Source organism: Equus asinus, chromosome 10, assembly GCF_041296235.1.
Source record: "Equus asinus isolate D_3611 breed Donkey chromosome 10, EquAss-T2T_v2, whole genome shotgun sequence".
NCBI classification, from domain to species: Eukaryota; Metazoa; Chordata; class Mammalia; order Perissodactyla; family Equidae; genus Equus; species Equus asinus.
The window spans coordinates 100,409,218-100,428,704 of NC_091799.1; the positions used below are offsets into that span (position 1 = coordinate 100,409,218).

General features: G+C 38.9%; 1 protein-coding gene across 2 annotated transcripts in view; it reads right to left on the bottom strand.

Moving 5' to 3' along the window:
* Positions 1 to 19,487, bottom strand: part of MARCHF6 (membrane associated ring-CH-type finger 6) — an 82,475-nt gene that overhangs the window by 23,308 nt on the left and 39,680 nt on the right. For both annotated transcript variants that reach the window (XM_070519871.1, XM_070519872.1), the window contains exons 8-19: positions 18,270 to 18,331; positions 17,631 to 17,663; positions 15,160 to 15,211; positions 11,649 to 11,707; positions 10,291 to 10,371; positions 9,984 to 10,052; positions 9,830 to 9,904; positions 8,647 to 8,781; positions 6,736 to 6,855; positions 5,372 to 5,472; positions 2,721 to 2,858; positions 1,010 to 1,214 (exon numbers count right to left, since the gene is read on the bottom strand). In XM_070519871.1, the coding sequence (XP_070375972.1) occupies positions 1,010 to 1,214; positions 2,721 to 2,858; positions 5,372 to 5,472; positions 6,736 to 6,855; positions 8,647 to 8,781; positions 9,830 to 9,904; positions 9,984 to 10,052; positions 10,291 to 10,371; positions 11,649 to 11,707; positions 15,160 to 15,211; positions 17,631 to 17,663; positions 18,270 to 18,331 (1,130 nt within the window). The remainder of the gene's footprint in view (positions 1 to 1,009; positions 1,215 to 2,720; positions 2,859 to 5,371; positions 5,473 to 6,735; positions 6,856 to 8,646; positions 8,782 to 9,829; positions 9,905 to 9,983; positions 10,053 to 10,290; positions 10,372 to 11,648; positions 11,708 to 15,159; positions 15,212 to 17,630; positions 17,664 to 18,269; positions 18,332 to 19,487) is intronic.

Consider the following 19,487-nt stretch of genomic DNA (forward strand, 5'->3'; position numbering starts at 1 on the left):
CAACTGCTGCTGGCTGTCTACCTTACCAGGCACAGGTCTTCCCAAGTTCAGGGGCAGAGCTCACTGGGAAGACTGAAAAGGACAGACAGACACTCCGAGAGGAGCCTCTGCGGCTTTGTCAGCTCTCACTGCTTGAGAAACTCTTTCATGATTCTCTAATCTGGGTCAGAAAGTACCTTTTGCTCATCCAACAGCCCCCCATCTCCCGCAGCTCTCCTGCATCCCCCACCCTCGAGATACACTCAACTCCCTGCGGTCACAAAGCTACCACGTCTAACTGACACAAGCCTAGAATGCCCTTCCCACCTTCTATTTTTCTCTCTGCCTGGCCTCCAAGCTTTAAAGACCTAGAGGCATCACCCCCTCCATGAAGATTCTTGAAGGCTTTCCAAAAAAGTGTTCTGCAGAGCAAGAAGTGAGCAATCATGTAACATGCTGCTAATATAGGAAGGAAAATGAGGACCAAGACCTGACCACTGGATTTAACATCATGAAGGTCAGTGGCAACCCTTGTCAAGAACGGTTTTGGTGGAGTTTTGGGGGCAAAAGTCTCTCAGTGGGACAGGCCCTTCCTTAATCAATTTGGTCTTCAGTTTCATCAGCTGCAAACATGAGATTATTACTCATACCTTACATTATTGGGATAAGGATTAAATGGGAGAAAAAATATTAAAATGCCCATTCCACTTCCCGACAGACAGTTGAAATGTATCAATAATGTTAATTTTTCATTTGCTGTAGGGTCTTTCATACTGTTCCTTTCAAACAGCAAGGAGCAACAGCACAGCAATAGCACAGGAATCCCAACACTAGGACCGATTTCTAAAATTTGATAAACTTACTGATATTTACATATATTAGAGGACCAAAAGACACAGGTTCTCGTTAGAAGACTCTAAGACATGTCTACACAGAGGACTACATGCTAATAGCACCAATAACAGCACCAAAATTTCTCAAGAGAAATCTGAAAACACTCGACTTCTGGTTAAGTCTGTGCAGTACCCACCCTGAGTGGAAAATTTAAAGGCCGGCGGTAAGGCTGAAAGCCGACGGGCCCTCCCTGCTGGAGTATGGCTTGGTGAGCTGCATGCAGGCCTTCCCCCACCACAGGGATAGCGTTGTTATTTCGAGCGTGCTGGTTATTGTTAACTTGTTGGTTTGCACTGTTCTCATTTTCTTCCTGGTCTCCCAGCAAATAGGAATGAAGATCCCTGCATAAAAAGTTTACAACAGTGAAAATTCTCACTTCAGAATAAAATGGCAGACATGAGACTGACTTTTGTAGCAATTACTACTTAGGGTAGAAAATGTACAAGTAGAATCTATATGTAGCACCATTACCTCAATCTGGTCTAAAGGTTGGCGCATGCTTTAAATTAAAACTTCCAAATTTAACGTTAATTAACTTACAGAATACCCCATAAATTCAATCTCTTTTATGTTTTCTTTAGCCAGTATCTGAGAAGAAATCAGTAACTGAAAAAAAAAAGTACAACGTACAAGATACTCTATGTGAAGATCTCAAGGGGAAAATTCAGCTTTTTTCCTTCTCTAAGGATGGCTACTGTGTCTGCTCCAACATGTAGCTCAACTAAAACCTCCCAATCAGCCAAGACAAAAATGAGATGGGGCAAGGAGGCGGGTCCGACAGGGACATGGGGCAGACAGAGAAGGAAAAATCTTCAGTCAAATACAACCAAATGCATACTTCAGATTAAGTTATTCACAGGATGCCACACACTTTCTGAAGAAACATTTAAATCACAAAGATTTAACTTTTTTTCTCTCTCTTTTTTTTGAGGAAGATTAGCTCTGAGCTAACATCTGCTGCCAATCCTTTTCTTTTTGCTGAGGACGACTGGCCCTGAGCCAACATCAGTGCCCACCTTCCTCTACTTTATATGCGGGACGCCTACCAGAGCATGGCTTGCCAAGCAGTGCCATGTCCACACCCGGGATCCGAACCAGTGAACCCTGGCCCGCTGAAGTGGAACGTGCGCACTTAACCGCTGGGCCACTGGGCCAGCCCCAAGATTCAACTTTTAAATAGCATATAATATATAAACCTTGAAAAAGATAAAGGCAACATGCTGACTAAATGACTGAGAAACCAAATCTGAAAAGAGCCTATTTCCCAGGTTAGGACTTCTAAAATAAGAGTAAGTTGGTTTGTTTTTAAGGCACTAAGAAAATTTTTATTTTTACTCTGTGTAATGAAATGAAAGATCTTGGGGCAGTCGTAAACCTCAGTAAAAGGGTAAAAACATGCATACATTCTCCATAAAAGGATGAACAATGATTACAAAATTAAGAAAAATTAAAAATTTTAGAAATAATTATTATGTACACCTGCAGATATCACTGAACTCTCTCTTATTAAAACTAATTTTTCCAGGGGCCGGCCCCGTGGCCGAGTGGTTAAGTTGACGCACTCTGCTTCCACGGCCCAGGATTTCCCTGGTTTGGACCTTGCACGCAGACGTGGCACCGCTCACCAGGCCATGCTGAGGCGGTGTCCCACATGCCACAACTAGAAGGTCCCACAACTAAAAAAGCAAATATACAACTATGTACCAGGGGGCTTTGGGGAGAAAAAGGAGAAACAAAGTCTTTTTAAAAAACTAATTTTTCCCGAGTGGAGCATGGAACATACTTTTTCAGAAAGGTTATTAGACCAACACAAATGACACGCCCACGAGTCACCTGCCTGTACTTACAGCAAGTATCCAGCAGTAACAGTCCATGCTCGCACAAGCCCCTTCAGCCACTGCCGTGTGTGTCCCTGCTCAAGTAATGCTGGCAAGACAACCTGCAGCAGAAGCAGCTCAAGGGACAGTTCGCTCACTGGAGCATCACTAAGACAATCACAAAGAGCCATAATTTACAATGTGAATTCTATTTCCATTATAACTATATCATATTAAACATTCAATGAGATGATAACAAAACTCCTTGAAGAATAAAATGAACTCATTGTCTTTATCACCTCTCTTCCACCGAAGCCAGCAAGGCTTCCCCCTCAAACTCCACCAAAACTATTCCTGACAAGCGTCGCCAATGCCCTTCGTGGTGTGCAATCCAATGCTCAGGTCTTGGTCCTCACCTCACTTGCTATATGAGTAGCACGTTACACAATTAGTCACTCCTTGCTCAAAACACTTTGTCCTTGAATGCTTTTCCAAGACCCACTGGTTCCCCCTTTCATCTCCCGGACCTGGAGACAATGAAGGGCCCCATGTGCTGTCCTCTCTCCTGTTGTCCACACGTGCTCTCTGGAAGCATGCAACCTCATGTGGCTTAAAATAGCACCTTTCTGGAAATTTCCTTGTACTGCTCTGACATCTTCCCTAACTGCTAACCTATATATTCAAAGCGCCAGCTCAATGTTTCACGTAAACATTAGACACCTTAAATTCGTCATGTTCAATATCAAATTCCCACTCTTCCTTTTTAATCTTGCTCTTCCACAGTCTTCCTCATCTCAGTAAATGGCAACTACGTCCTTTCAGGTGCTCAGGACAGAAACTTGGATCCCTGACCGCCTTTTTTTCACCCCACATTCAAACAGCCAGAGAATCCTGTTGACTATACCCTAACAATATCCTAAATCTAACCACTTTTGTTACCTCCACTGCTACTTCCTTCATCTCAACCATGCTCACCTCTCACCAGGAGCACTGCATTATCCTCCAGCTGGCTTCCTGCTTCTGCCCTGGCCACCCTACCCAGTCTCTTCTCATCATAGCAGCCAGCGTCTGATCACTCCTCTGCTCAAACCTTTCCAAGAATTCCCCGAATCACTCAAGCTAAAGCCAAAGTGCTTATAATGGCTTACAAGGCTCTCTAGGGTGTGGCTTTCCATGACCTCTCTGACCTCATGGCCAACCACTTTGCTTCCCTTCTTCTACTGCAGCCAAACTGGCCTCCCTGCTGCTCCTCAAACAGACCCCAATGCCACTGCACTTGCCTGACCCCTGCAAGGACACTCTGCTTCAGAGATCCACGTGGCTCCTCACCTCCTTCAGGGCTTCCCTCATCTACCACCTTCTCAGGTCCTCCAGTCACTTCTAAACTACAACCCCATCCTAGCCATTCTCCCTATGCCCTTTCTCTGCTTCATTTTTCCCCACAGCACTTATGACATACTATATATTTTACCTATTTTAATGGCTGTCTGCCCCAATGAAATGTAAGCTCCACAAGGGCAGAGATTTTTCTTGATTCTGTTTGCATACTGTTACGTCCCTCCTGCATAGAAAGTACCTGGCATATAATGGGCCCTCAATTTTGTTGAATGAAGAACGGACTACATATTGCTATACAGCCCAAAAACTTAGCTAAACTTCTAAGTATAACTGACTACCAAAATGGGTCTATCCCAACAATATAAAGCCAGAATCTGCACTTCTGGGTTCTCACTATGACCAGACCCAACTACATAGAGAGTGATGATTTACTCCAGTTAGGGAAAAACTCAGAGAATAAGACCTTGATTTAGATTTTCAGGAGAGAGAGAAAAAGTTTGCCAGGCAAATGTGGGAAAGAAGATCATTCCAAAGAGAGAGAGAGACGAGGAACAGCTAGGCATTTATGGGGAGACTCAACGGAGGTTGAGCCTGGCGGAGAGTGGAATTCAAGTCAGACAGAGCTGGGACAAAATGCTGGAAAGACAGCTGAGATGATGCCAAGTCCTGTATGTCATTCTAAATGACTGCGGATTATGGAGGAAGAGGCAGGGCTATTAGGGATGGATTATAAATGGAAAACCAGAGAAGGCCTGAACTAAGGTAGTAGGTGGTAAATCAAATTGGATTAGATAAGAGATCTTAAAGAATCAGAATTAACAAGATTTAAAGACTAATTAGAAGTAAATTTGAGGAAGAAATCCAATTTGCCTGGCAGATTTCTGGTTTAGGTGACTGAAGGGATAATGCAAGACTGAAAAAGGGAATACAGGAAGGAGTTGGGGAGACTAGGTTTCCAGGTGACAAGTTTTTAAATCAAAAAAGGTTTTCCATCTATGAGCCTTATACCCTATTTTTAATCCACAATTAAACGTACAATTATGGCTGCATTCTCTATGATGTGCTTTTCATATAAAGATTATGCTACTAACACACTCTCATTAGGTATGATAATCATCTCAATGCTGAACAAAGGCACACTTCATCTGCAGAAAAATCAGTCAGTCTTTCTTTGGATACTGTAACTGCTAAACTAATGTTTACATGATCCAGAACATGGCAAAATTTAACTATCAGGTGATTTCCACTATCCGTAAGAAATGAATGTTTTAAATGTATGTACTCTGAATATCAAATCCCTAACAGAGCTAAATTGGTAAAGCTTCCAAATTTCAAAACCTTACCTATAGAGCATGACATTGTACGGAAGAAAATTAGGCAGGAGACTCTTAATTATACGTATAGGAAGCCAAAGCATCAGGAGGACAATGGAGCCGAAGACAATCTGCAGGAAGGAAAAGGGCAGGACACCAACATAAATCACTCCAGTGAGAGACATACTTCAGAACATACTCAACCAATATGCAGTCCAAGTCTACACCCACCAGGGCCCCCAGTGTTCTCACTGGACACACCAGACTTGAGGCACTCTGTGTAAAGAATGCATTCCTGTGGGCCGGCCCCATGGCATAGTGGTTAAGTCCAGCGCGCTCTGCTTCAGCAGCCCAGGTTCGTGGGTTTGGATCCAGGGTGTGGACCTACGCCACTTGTCAGCAGCCCAAATAGCAAATAGAGGAACACTGGCACAGATGTTACCTCTGGGACAATCTTCCTCACGCAAAAAAAGAGGAAGATTGGCAACAGATGGTAGCTCAGAGCCAATCTTCCTCACACACACAAAAAATGCGTTCTTGGGACAGCTGCTTTTCTCTCTCTCTCTAGGACACAAGAGCTCACACAGGGGCCACAGAGGATAATCACTGCATGTTATGTGAGGAGAGTGCTAGAAACTCATAATGAAGGAGAATTGTCTGCAACTTAATGTATCACCTGTAACCATTATAAAACATAACCCATGTAAACTCCTAAAAAAGTTTCCAAAGAGTACAATAATGCTTTTAGAATTTTATTTTGGAAAAACTTAGATTTAGCTACATAATTTCTTGTTTCAGGTGGGAAAGACACTTTTAGATGCTTCTGTTAAGAATTTAATTTAGGGCAGCCCGATAGCTTTGTGGTTAGGTTTGCGTGCTCTGCTTCAGTGGCCCAGGGTTCGCAGGTTTGGATCCCAGGCATGGACCTACGCACCGCTGATTGAGCCATGCTGTGGTGGCATCCCACATACAAAAGAGAAGAAGACTGCCACAGATGTGACAATCTTCCTCAAACAAAAGGAGGAAGACTGGCAATATATCTTAGCTCAGGGCCAATCTTCCTCACTAAAAAAAAGAAGTGAATTGAACTGAATTGAATTTAGAAGGTATCAACAAATCTCCATTGCTTCAACACAAATTAAATGTAATTCAGAAACCCATAATTTGGTAATCAATTATACTACTAAAGAACTACAAGGTATTTTTGCTTTAGTAAATTTTTTATTTATTTTATCAAGGTAGTCAATAAAATAGCTATTTGACAACCGAGTTCCACAGACCTAAATAAACATAAATTATTCAATCTACTCTACCAGTCCCCGTTACCAAAAAATATATGTATCTCTCCAAAGGGTAGCACATTTCACTACAACAACAAAAAAAGTTATGCTTACCACTGACAAAATAAATCTTCGGAGATGCCTATAAATGGGAAGGTGGATCATTTCTTGTACTGGATTAAAATCTGGATCATTCAAATTCCTTAGAAACCACAAGACACCAGGTCGAAGTACCTGCAAATATATTTTAAATGCTATAAATACTCACCAATGTCTTTAGGCTCTATATACGAGTTAAAACGTTAACAGAAAAATAAGCTCTTAAAATTACTTTGGCATCTTATAAAATGGGCCCCAGAAAATCCTTTTGGCTTTCCTGGGAAAAGAAGTTCCTAAATCAGAATCTCTATGAAAACTATCCAGTGTTTGATGTCTTGTGATGCTTTTAACCATTCAATGAAAAAAATTTATTAAGTACAATTTGCCAAGAAATCTAGATCTATGAGAAGAAAAATATTTTTTTTTAAAATTGTCGCTATATTCTATCATCTGGTAAAAGGATTAGGTTGTAATTTATAAATGTTCTAAACAGAAGATCTGATTTCAGTGTGACACTTCTGGAGACTAGTTCATCTTAATTAAGAAACTCTACAGTTTCTCAGGATCTTCATTTTACTATCTACATCTTTTTCTCTCTCTCAGTGGAAATCACCAACCCAAAGAGGCTATGGGTGATAGGGCAATGGCTGAGTCTCGGTAATAATCCTGGGTGGTTCAAAGTCACTGCATTGCCCTGTGTAAAGGGTCTCATCTGCCCAAACTCTACTTCTCACCTTCCAAATGAGGGGGTTATGAGATATGACCTCTAAGGTTCCATCTAACTCCCAAAGACTAGAATTCGGTGTCAACAAAAAACCACCACATTGATGAAATGAAAAAATTCAGTATAAAACACTTTAACACTTAACAATGTAATTTAGAGGTCATATATAATTACAATTTAAAAGAAAAACATTATTAAGTTAGCCTCAGTCACTTTTTTTTCAAAAAGAGAATTTACTAAACTTACACTACATGATTCAGGAGAACATTTTGGCCCCTGGCCCCCTCCCCAACTCCTCAAATCTCTCAAAGAGCAAAGGAAACAAGAGCGTTAAACCTTTGTGCCTTTGTATTCCGTTCCCACCGGATGAGTTGGCCTGCTCTTTGGGCCCTGCACATCTCTCTCACTATTCTCAATGGAGTAAGCTGACTTGATCAATGGCTGTCTTCCTTCCCAAAATGGAAAATCAAGGAGAATGAGTACCGTGTCCTTGTTTCTCACTACTACCCCAGCAGACAGCACACGGTCTGGCACAGAGTGAGCAGGCAGTAATATTCGGGGAAAGAATGCACAGTGGCAAGAACACCTAATCGTAATTACTCAATTTTATACTTCCTATTGCACCAGACTAAGTATGAGATGTATAATAACCAAATACTCATTTTCATTGTCTTCAAATCAGTAAGGACTGTACTCCAAAAGTAGGATTAATTACGGCACCCAAACTAGAATCATAAAGGACTCTCAGTCTAATTCTATACTTAAGATGCCTGCTTCAAGACTATTTTACATATTAGATCCTACAAAATCATACCCTTTGGATATTTCTAGCGTTACATTTCCTTGAAGGAAGTCCAAGACAGACTCACATCACGTAAGATTCCAAAAATTTGTATTACAGGATGACTACAATATACACCAAGTAAAATAAATGATTTTGTTTGTTTGCTGTCCATTCATCTTTCAAAGTATAAATAATTATAGACAGAAATAAGACAACTTGTCAATTTTCGAAACAAATGACTGAAAACAGCTTAAAGCAATTAAGCCAAATTCGTCTATCAGTTATCCCTCCTTAGAATAAAATAATGAAGAAAATGATTTAGTTAGGAAATCATCACAGCCTTTGAGGCATAACTTCCGGTTAAAGCAAAAGTCCTTTTCATAAATATATAGTCTCGGCACTTCCCTACAGAACTTACCTCTCTGAGTAATAAAATGAAGGAGGCAAAGTAGAACACGTACACCATTCCCACTAGCCAGTGCAGAAACATGGTGGTACCTGGAGCTGACTGAAAGCTCAGTTCTCGATCTTTCAGAGTAGCATCAAACATTTCCTAAATCAAAACAGAACAGGTGAGAGATTTGTACCACTTACATGTGCCAAATTAAAATCTCCATCTTCTAAGCAGTGAATAAATCACTATGCATGTAGGTTATGATGTTCTAGGACTAGAGTTCTTTTAATGCCATTTCATAGTGTTACAGAAATATAAATGATACAACATTGGATACTATTTCAAAGATGTATACGACACTTTAAAGTTTTTAAATATACTAAGCAAGACTGATAAACCAATTAGTAAGAACTTTACTAATACTGCTACTGTGAAAGAATCATTTTTGGTTAACACAATACCTTCTTTTAGTGGTTACAGGTCTACATTCATGAAAAGTTTTAATAGTAAGATATGGAAGAAAATGTTATTTCAGAACCAAAAGTAGCTTTTCTACATATAAAGTATTTTTGAAAAGTCAGAAACTGATTATTACTGACAGCCATTAAAGACTATAATCAAAACTGAGCATCATAGTTAAAACAAATGGCTAGGGTTGAATTGATTACTACAAAGACGGTCTTCTCACCAGATTACTCTTTTTATGCACACTCATGCACTGCATAACATTTCAATCAACGAGGGACCACATAAATGACGGGGGTCCCACAGGTTTACTAGCCTAGGTGTGTACTAGGCTATACCATCTAGGTTTGTATAAGTACGCTCTGTGATGTTTGCACAATGATGAAATTGCCTTATGACACATATCTCAGAATCTATCCCCTCTGTTAAGCATGCATGACTGTACATAATATCTTGGCATTATATTAAAATTTATATAAAATTTAGAAGGGTAAAATGATTAAGAAAATTCTCCACTGGTTATTAGAAAGGTTCCAGCCAAAAGACTCTGACATCAACAATTTACAAAGCCTCAAGAAACCCAGGTACTTGAGAAAAATTAACATTGACTCCACAATGATACATTCTCAAAAAAACAAGCAAATTATCAAATATTGACCTTCCTTTAAAAGGAACCCATACTAAAGACCTCCTTTTTTGAAGCCTTTAGATTAGATTGTATAATAATGAACAGGAAACTCACCAGGGAACAGATGTCCAGCCACCAGCCACAAATGAGAGGGAACACTCCAATTTCTACCACCACTAACAAAGAGACCTTAAGTAAAAATAAAGGTCATCAATATCACCCAAATGGGGAGAAATGGTTTCCAGTTTTAACTTATAACAGGAATTACCTTAACAACAATATAGCAGACTCCCAGCAAGCGACGAGACCTATGAAATTTAACAAGAGTTGCCAAGCCCTACAGCATCTAGTTAAGGAAAAACTGAACATTTAAAGGTACAATGAAACAGGCAACTATTTAGGCAACATTTAATATTATTTGACAGACAGAATTAATTTATTTCATATCTTGTCTGCCCTCATCCTTAGTACAAATACCTACAACTTGCACTAAGAGGACAAGGGGAGAGACATAGTTTTGTCATTAATAGGAACAATTCTTTTTTGAACACCCGAGTTGGTTCATTAAAGGATACATGACAAATTATCAGTGTTATTGCTAAAAGTATATAACCTACTATGGTTGTGATTAGGCCTTCAAAATGAGATGCTTGGACCTGGAAATAAGAAGAAAACAAATAAAATTTAATTTTACCTCATGGCCTACACCCCAGTTTAACAATGTATTAACCAGTCCTGATAGACTAAAAATGAACCGTCTAGACAATCTATAAATAGATGTATAACTAGATAAAAGCCTATTTGGATACATCTCTACAAACCAGACTCTCCCACTGACTGCTATGTATACACAAGAGTGAGGAAAAATTAAAGAATAACACTTGACTCAAGCAGACAAAATAAGGGTAGAGTGAATTAGATTTGACAAAAATAAAGGAAAAGCTGTAATACTACAACGGTCTGCACTCCCTTCCATTCTGAAGCAGACCTGCTAAAGGCTGAGCATGGAAAGCAGCAACACACTGGCCAAGCAGCCCCCGGCCGGTACATCCTGCCACCCCATTTCCTACCACTGAGGAGACTAAGCTTCCCCTGCTCTCCAAATCTGTTCCACTCGAAATTTACAGAGACTAAGTTGGATAGTGAAACAGTGCTCATCTTTTTGGCTCCTGAATTTCAGATAGCAAGTGGCAACAGTTTGGAAAGTCAAAATTTATCAAAGCATTTATCTGAACCTTTTAAGTTCTTGCATTCAACTACTGAGAATTCGGAGAGCTGTATTAAATACTGGAACACGTCTCTTGTCCTTTCAGACACTTCAGAATGTGATCTCTCAGGATTCATATATACAAATTGAACAGAATATTCCACATATGTCAGCTCTACCTTAAACGACTAAATTTTTCTAGGGCCTCCCCAAAATAGTAGTAGTTGTCCATCCAAATATTTATCTACCTCTGAAAAACGATAAAATGTCAAGATTAAAGCAAATTCTTTAGATAACACTGCAGCCCATATTCCAAGACAGACCAGCCCTTTTTTTAGCTTACTGATACACTGTTACTTTTCTAAATTCAATATGGGGCACCTGGGGAAAAAGGAGAGAAGGGAGCACAGGAGTCATAATGGAACAAGTTGAAAATCAGCCTGCCTGTAAGAAAACTTTCCTGTAGTATGCCTCTGGTCTCCCCCAAGAGGAAGGAAGAGAATACATCACGGGATTCACATCCCATCTCCCTTAGCTGGCAACATGACCTACTCTGTCTTGAGCCACCGTTAGTTCAAAAGAAAAGACCGAGACCACGTTAGATAATTATTTCTTTGTATAAGGCAGACTGAGAAATGAAGTAACTCTACAACATTATCACTTACTCAACAGTATCAAAGTTGGGGATAATTAACGAAAGTAAATTTGTAAAAGTATTATACTCACGTGTTCTTCAAATCCCAAACCAACAAGGGAGAAATGACCAATGTGGTAAGGACAAAATGCTAAAAAGGGGGGAAAAAACTCAATGAAAATTTCAAAATCAAAACAATGAACACTCCTAGTACCAATCCCCACTAAAAGGAACAAGGGCTTCTTAGAGAAATGAAAGATTCCAGAACCAGGGCCAAAAATATACTGCCTAGAACATTCTCTATAACCAGAGAAAAGCTATCAAGTTCTAATAGGCTCATGACAGAAAGACACAGGAACCATTGTGAAGAGGGTCTCACAGGCTGAAAGGATGACATGAGCATCAAAAAGAATAATGATCAAAGCTGATGCAAACACTGAATACACACAAATCCATGAGAGTTCATAATACTCAAAAAGGAGAAAGTCAAAAACATAGACCACACCAGGAAAAAAAGCAACATAAGAGAAAACACTTTCATCACCAGTGGAAAGAGAGCATCAACTCCTTACCCTGAAAACTGATAATTAAAGGGAAAGAACTGCACATCTGTCCTGCTGCTTCTGAACAGACAAGTTCAGGTTAACTGAACAGTTCTAGCTGATAAGAACAAGCTCTTCTTTATAGAAAAGGTAGCCAATAAATGTAAAAAATGACAGAAGTTGAAAACCACCATTTTGCAATGCCTAATGAAATAAATTATTCCAGGCAAGCATCATCAAGGGATAATAAAATCATTAGGTGAAATGCTGATGGAACACTAGATATTTGCGTGATACTAAAACACCATCCCCCACAGATTACCTTTTGATGGTTAAGGGAAAAATGAAACCTAACAATAGAGGCAAGATACCATCACCTGAACCACGGATAAAGGTGGATAACCAGACATCACTGACCTCCTGCTAACACTGTATTAATTGACAAAGGATGACCAGTGAAGGTTTTGTCCTAAACATATTGAATCTGAATCTAATTTCCAGTTAAAAGAAATATGGAGACAAAGGAGCAAAGTAGCTGATATCATCAGGAAGCAATCGGACAAACATAGAAGATGAGACACTGAACACCAGGCAGCTATCCTAGGACTGCTGAACTAGACTCTTTAACAAAACAATCACAAGATTGGGGGGGGGGTAGATGAGGGGAGCAAAGCGAAGAATATTCTCGATCAAAAGGAACTTAAAACTTAACAATCAAAAGTAATGTGTAGACCTTATTTGGATCCTCATTCAAACAAACCAGCTGTAAAATAACATTTAAGGAGACAACCTAGGAATTTTTAATATGATAGATTATTAGGAAATATTAAATTCCTGTAATTTTCTTAAGTCTGATGATGATACTATGGTTAAATAAGAAAATATCCTTAACATTTTCATAATAAGAATTTTTATAGTCTCTTTTCCTCAAGTCTTGCTTGCCTAACATCACAATTAATTCGTTCTCAATAAGATGTAATTATCTTTTCTTTACGGCAAAAATAACTGAACACAGATTCATTAGGGAGGAGGGGAAGGGTACTCAATCATTAAGATAAAAGTCACAGTGAATCTACAGAGACCTGGCCGCCAAACCTTTCTGATCCAGTACTCCATGGGGAGAAATTTTTTTGAATAGGTATTCCCAATATATTTAAACTTATTTATAAATTATACACAGGCATTATTTTACTACTATATTACATCTATTATAAAGCACAAAAAATTTTTATAGGGTAAGAAAATATGCAGAATTTTTCCAATTTTGTTCTTATACTCAACTTTGAGGATGACTCAAGTAGGCCCGTGGGAAAGGCAACCTTTGAAGTTCCAACTCTATTTTCACAGGTAAATACTAACCTGAAGCACCAATTCTAACAATCAATCTCTATCTGATCATGTAGCAACTACTAAATACGTATTTTGAAATTATGGTCAGTTTCTCAGGATCATTCCCTTGGGTTATATTTCTGCAAAGTATATGACCACAAGAATCCCAAAAAATGCCAGTGGAAAACCGCAGTAGAGCAACCCAAGTAGGAAAGAAACATGTGTGCTTAATCCCAAAGACTGCTCACCTAGAAGGAAAAGTATATTCCTAAAAGAGAAAAGGTTCTTGTTTCATTTCAGAAGATCCTAAATATAGTATAATGTATATAAGTTTACTAAGACAAAATTTTCTTCATAGTATAAGCTTAGGAGGTTGGATTAGAAAAAAATTTACTTAGATGAGATTTGCTTTATATAAATGAGAGCTGTCACTTCTTGTTCCTCCAAACATTAATTTAGCATTAATCTTTTCCTGCAAGAGCAAAGATTAAATTCTATAGATGATTTTTTCTCTCAAAGAAAACATGGCCAAGATCAAAACAGTTTCACACTCTATAATCAATCATTTTCCATAATAAAAAATAAATGCAGAATAATCTGCAGACACATTTTCACCCCCATATGCAAGGATTAACAAAGAATGAGCTTCCTGTTAATTTGCACCACCTTAAATATTTACACTAAAAATGAAGAATCAATGGAACTTTTTCAAGATATTTTGTTTCAGCAAGATACCTGTACATTTCTTTTGTTCATAGATAATATTCAGAAATTAATTTTTTCTCATCCTCAACCTACATACTCAGTGTCTTTTTGACCACATGGCTTTCTGTTGAAGACAACTGCTTTCTGAGTCACAATGTGGTCCCCAACACAGAGCATTTGAAAATCGTTACTCCTCCTCCTCAGCAGAACCGAGGCGTGACTCACATGCACTAAGGAAGGAATTTCTCAAAGATCATCCCTACGGAGAGATCTGAAGCCTGAGGTCTCTCTCTGAGACACAAACCATAGCACAGTCCAACAATAACCTGATTCCATCAGACTCTACCTTCACTCCCAAGAGACACAGGAATTGAATTCTAAAGTCTTGGTTTACTTAACTCAGTTTCCCTTATCTTTCCCAAAGCAGAAAAACCGGTCAACTGCATCTCCTCAATCCTGCCTTCCTTTCTCTAATTATTCCCAGTGGGAGGACTAGTGCGTGGCGTCAGAAGAATCCTCACAGCTGCAGTTGTGAAAGTGTTCGGCAGTGACTTTACAGGGACCGGAATCTGCTTCTAAGGGGAATTCACACTTGGGGAAGGCTCACTGTCTTTCCTCAAGCCTACATCCATCTCTGGTGACAGCTCCGAAGCCAGTGTCACTGGTAAGGCCTTGGTCAGATTCTGACAGATGGAAACTAATCTTCAGCCACAGGGAAGAGCACAAGATAATCAGCACAAAATTAATTACACAGGTAAGATACTGAATATTCTCAAGTCAATCTAAAATCAGCTTCTACAAAAAGAGACAGAAATGCCCAACAGAAGCAAAGACAGTAGGTAACTGTCGCCAGTCTTGCTTAGGAAAGAATCTGTATACCTGAGGCCTTCCTATACAGGCTTATTACCCAAATCTGTTTCATACACGCCTATGTTTAAAAACAAAATGATAGAAAAATTTATAACAAGGCTCCGAAAAACTGAACTCCTGCCATAATACCATAAATAAAAGCATAAAGACCACTTACCAAAAACAAGAATGAACAGTGTGTTTAAAGAGACCACCCAGAAGACATGTTCCTAAAGGAAAAGAGCATTAATAAAACATCAATTCCTAGTTGATATGTGGTTAACTGGACTATTCCACTTATTTAGTTAGAAAATTGAAATTTTCACTCTTTAATTCTGAGATCTCTTCACAGAAATCATGAACAACTTTTCATTTTCCATTAGATAGCCCATAAAACTAAACCTAATAAAACTCAAAGTTCACGTTGCATACAGAAAAAAAACAAATAAATCAATCCATAAATATTTCCTCTTCAAAAATTAACAATCTACCACACCACAAACTACACAGATTCTCACAAATAATTGCCAGATTTCATTTAAATCAAATGACACTGAAAAATTCCAAATGGAGAAATATTTGAAAACCATGTTACTTCTAAACTACATATAATGTAACCTGCACAGTGCTTCTTTCACTGTCCATTTTGTTCTCACGACTTGTGCAAGGTCACCTGATTGTCTCTGGTCCCTTTTCTTCCTGTGGTGTCCTGGTTTTCTTTGTTCACCTCTCAGAATACTCATTCTCACTTGGCCATTGATCCACTTCCACAGTTACGTATCATCACCTCCAGGTGACTGCTACCGTCTATTTCCTCCAGCCACGTCACATATACTTTAGTCATGCTCCATGCTGACACTCACTAGAACCACCAAGCCCATTTGTCCAGGCCTACCATCTCCCCTCACCATCAAGTTAAATGATCTTTCCAAGGCGGGCAACATGGTAAGATTTTCTTTCTAGAAAGATTATTCTGATCAAGTCCTCAATCTGCAAGAAGGATGATTAGTTTGTCTAAGAGATGACTGCTACATTCCTACTCACCACACCAGTTTATCATCACTCGAATTTTTTCACCTTACCTTGGCTTAAGGGCTCTCAAACTGTCCTTATCCCTAATATCTTTTGGGCAGCAACCTCTAAGTTATCTTCTCCAAAAATTCCCTGCTGACAAGCCTCTACTAAGACCTGACCAAGCCCTCTCCTGGGTCCCTTATGACTTTTTGTCACTGAGTCTTTAATAGACAGTATCTCTAAAGTTCCTCCTTTACATGTTCGTTTCTCTCTACCAAACTCAAACCATCTTTGAGAAGAAGGGTCCTATTTCACTCATCTCTGAATCTCCCAGTAACTATACAACAGCTGGGACATGGAAGATACAAAAAATAATTTTCAATCAACAATGAAGTCATCCTATAAACAGTTTTTTCCAATAATTAGAATGAGTTTGAGTGACCACTGCTTCCAACAACTTCTGTCACTCATCTATGAGGGATTCACGAAGTAAGGGACATAAATGAATATGGAGCCAAATAACACCTTCTATACTGACCTTGATCAAATCTTGAACAGGAACTCACTAATATCACATTCTCACTAACCTGTGAATTACCACCAGATACATTCCTCAATAGCCTCACCCTACTACCTTCAACTTCCTATTCTGGCTCCCAACTGGAACCAGCCCAAGGAGGAAGCCCACACTGTGGACAGCAGAGGAGACAAATGGAAATTATTTGGGTCTCTGATGACACTGTTGGGCCTCTGGATCAAGCACCCCCAAGCCCATCCTTCCTCTGGAGTTCCTCTGATGCTACTGTTTTGGTCAGCAGGGGTTCTACAACATGCAGCCAAAGTCATCTTGATACCCAAAGCTATAGGAAAATCCCAAATGACAAGTGGTTTTATATTACAGAACCTAAAAAGAGCATCATTTCCCCTTTAAAGAACAGGTTCTTTAAAGAATTGTTCCTCACCTTTGAGTTGTCCTCTTTACTAAGAAGCTAATAAATGGGGTTCAGGAAATAGCAGAGGCCTACAATGGGCCTGAGGCTCTCACTGGGAACATCGCAAAGTGGCTGTTTTCACCAGTTCAGACATTAAACATTGCAAGGTGGAACTTTAAAAGACCAAGTGCTTCTTAACTACCATTAACTTGGTATTTCATTTTCTTGTCTAAAAATCAAATATTTAATAATTTCCTTTTTAAAAGTATTACCTTTACACTTTGCCAATATTTCCAATATACAAAATAGACCTTCTTCAACATGTCAAATAATCAAAAATCAAAGGGTATTTTGACCGTTAGTATAAAAAACTGGCATATACCATAAATTTGAAACCCCCTGAATCACTAACACAATTAAGTCACAATTCTATTATTAAAAAATATTAGCTTTAGGGGCTGGCCCCGTGGCCGAGTGGTTAAGTTCGTGCGCTCCGCGGCAGGCGGCCCAGTGTTTCGTCAGTTCGAATCCTGGGCGCGGACATGGCACTGCTCATCAAACCACGCTGAGGCAGCGTCCCACATGCCACAACTACAAGGACCCACAATGAAGAATATACAACTGTGTACTGGGGGGCTTTGGGGAGAAAAAGGAGAAAAAATAAAATAAAATCTTAAAAAAAAAAAAAATTAGCTTTACTTACTAGAAAAACTAGTGATCCATCAAGTCCTAGCATCTAAAATAAATAATAATATGCATTAATTCAAGACACAACACATTTTTTATTCTATTTATGAAAAAAGCTCATTTTCCTTTCAATATCTTTCAACATAATCCTTACCCACTACTTTCCAATACGGTCTATCATTTTTCAGAGTAAAAAACTTCTGTTTATGAGAGTTGTTTATCTTGGGTCTCCTTTTATTCTAAATGATATGATTATAAAGTCAAAAGAAATCCATCTTAGGTTTAATTCTTATATCAGATACAGACCCAGGCAAGATTTCATGACACAACTGTATTATTTTGTCAACCAAAGCATCAGACTAATACTTAAATTGTTACTTCATTTTTCGAAAGTCCACCATTTCAGGTTAAACATTCCCTTAAGTGGAGAAAGGTTTGTTATCAAAGACCAGAAGACAGAAAAAGTCATCAATACATCTTCATCATAATATTTTCACCACAAACATCACTTAATTTTCTCTAGAAATTAAAGTTCTATTAAAGTTTTCATCAAATGTAAGTACAAAATTTGTATATACATGTAAATATGCCCAACTTTAAAATATACTTTAGGATTAAAACACTAGGATGCTTGAGAGAAAGAAGTCTTACTCACTCTTTCCCACGTAAGCTCTTCTGCAGCTCGGTCCCATTCTAAAGCATTCCAGTTCATGTCATCTGGAAATATAATTGTAGTTTAAAGATTAGTGATGGAACTTGAACCATAAATAATAAAATGCACTCTTTTAATTTGGTGTTTTGTAAGCTGCTGTTGAGAAGCTAAAACGCATTTAAAATTTTTCCATACAGAGAATTTGCTTGTTAGGCAATAAATAACAATACAGATAAATAAATACAAAACATAAAATAAGATGATTCTATATTGTGATAAGAGCTAAAAAAGGAAATAAAGTTATGGAAAAGAGAGGAATGCAACAGCTCTGAATCAAGAATGAATTTAGTGGATTTGAGAAAAGGAAGCCAGGGGACTACAATTCTCTGGGTGAGGAGGGGGGTGGTAGAAGATGTAGTATCAAAGGAAGACAGGGATGAGATCATATGAGAGGAATGTGAGGCCTGGATTTTATTCTGTTCTTTAGTGTGATGGAAAAACCACTGAAAGATTTTAAAGGCAGGAGAGCTATATGAATACTATGCGAAACAAGAATGAAAGAAAGGAGACCAGTTAGGAGCTCTTGGATTAGACAAGAGAAAGAAATGATGGCCTGCACGAAGGCAGCAGCAGGTCACATTCTCAGAGCCTTTAAACATACACTCACCTCTCCCTGCAAAAGCCCCTTGCTCCCACTACACAACTTGCTTCTTCTCATCCTTCAGATCTCAGCTCAAGTATCACTTACTCTGAGCTACCCAGGGAATCTTATTTAAAATAGGTCTCTCCCCAGAAGCATCCTCAGAGCAATCTGCACCCAATTTGTCACAATGTGTAACGATAAATTTGTTCACTTGGGTATTCCTACTTCTTCACTAGACCAGAAACTCCACTAACATGCGGACTTGGTATTTGAGTGCCTGGCACACAGGAGACACTCAGATATCAGTAATGTCAAGTGGATTCAGAAACAGTTCAGCTTTTGACAGGAAAACTCTGGGGTGGGAAGAGAGAAAAGGAGGCTGTGAACTACTGACAGCTGACTGGCAGGCCTGGTCTCAGATCTTCTTTTACATTCTAGAGTTACACTGCTAGAAAATGAGTAATTAGTTTCTTTGGGCGGCATGTGACCTGTACTTAACACTTCAAGAATTCTTTGATATTAAAAATTGCACTGACTCAATAGAAATGGCAGAAGAGTAAGGTAAATCTGTATCAAAT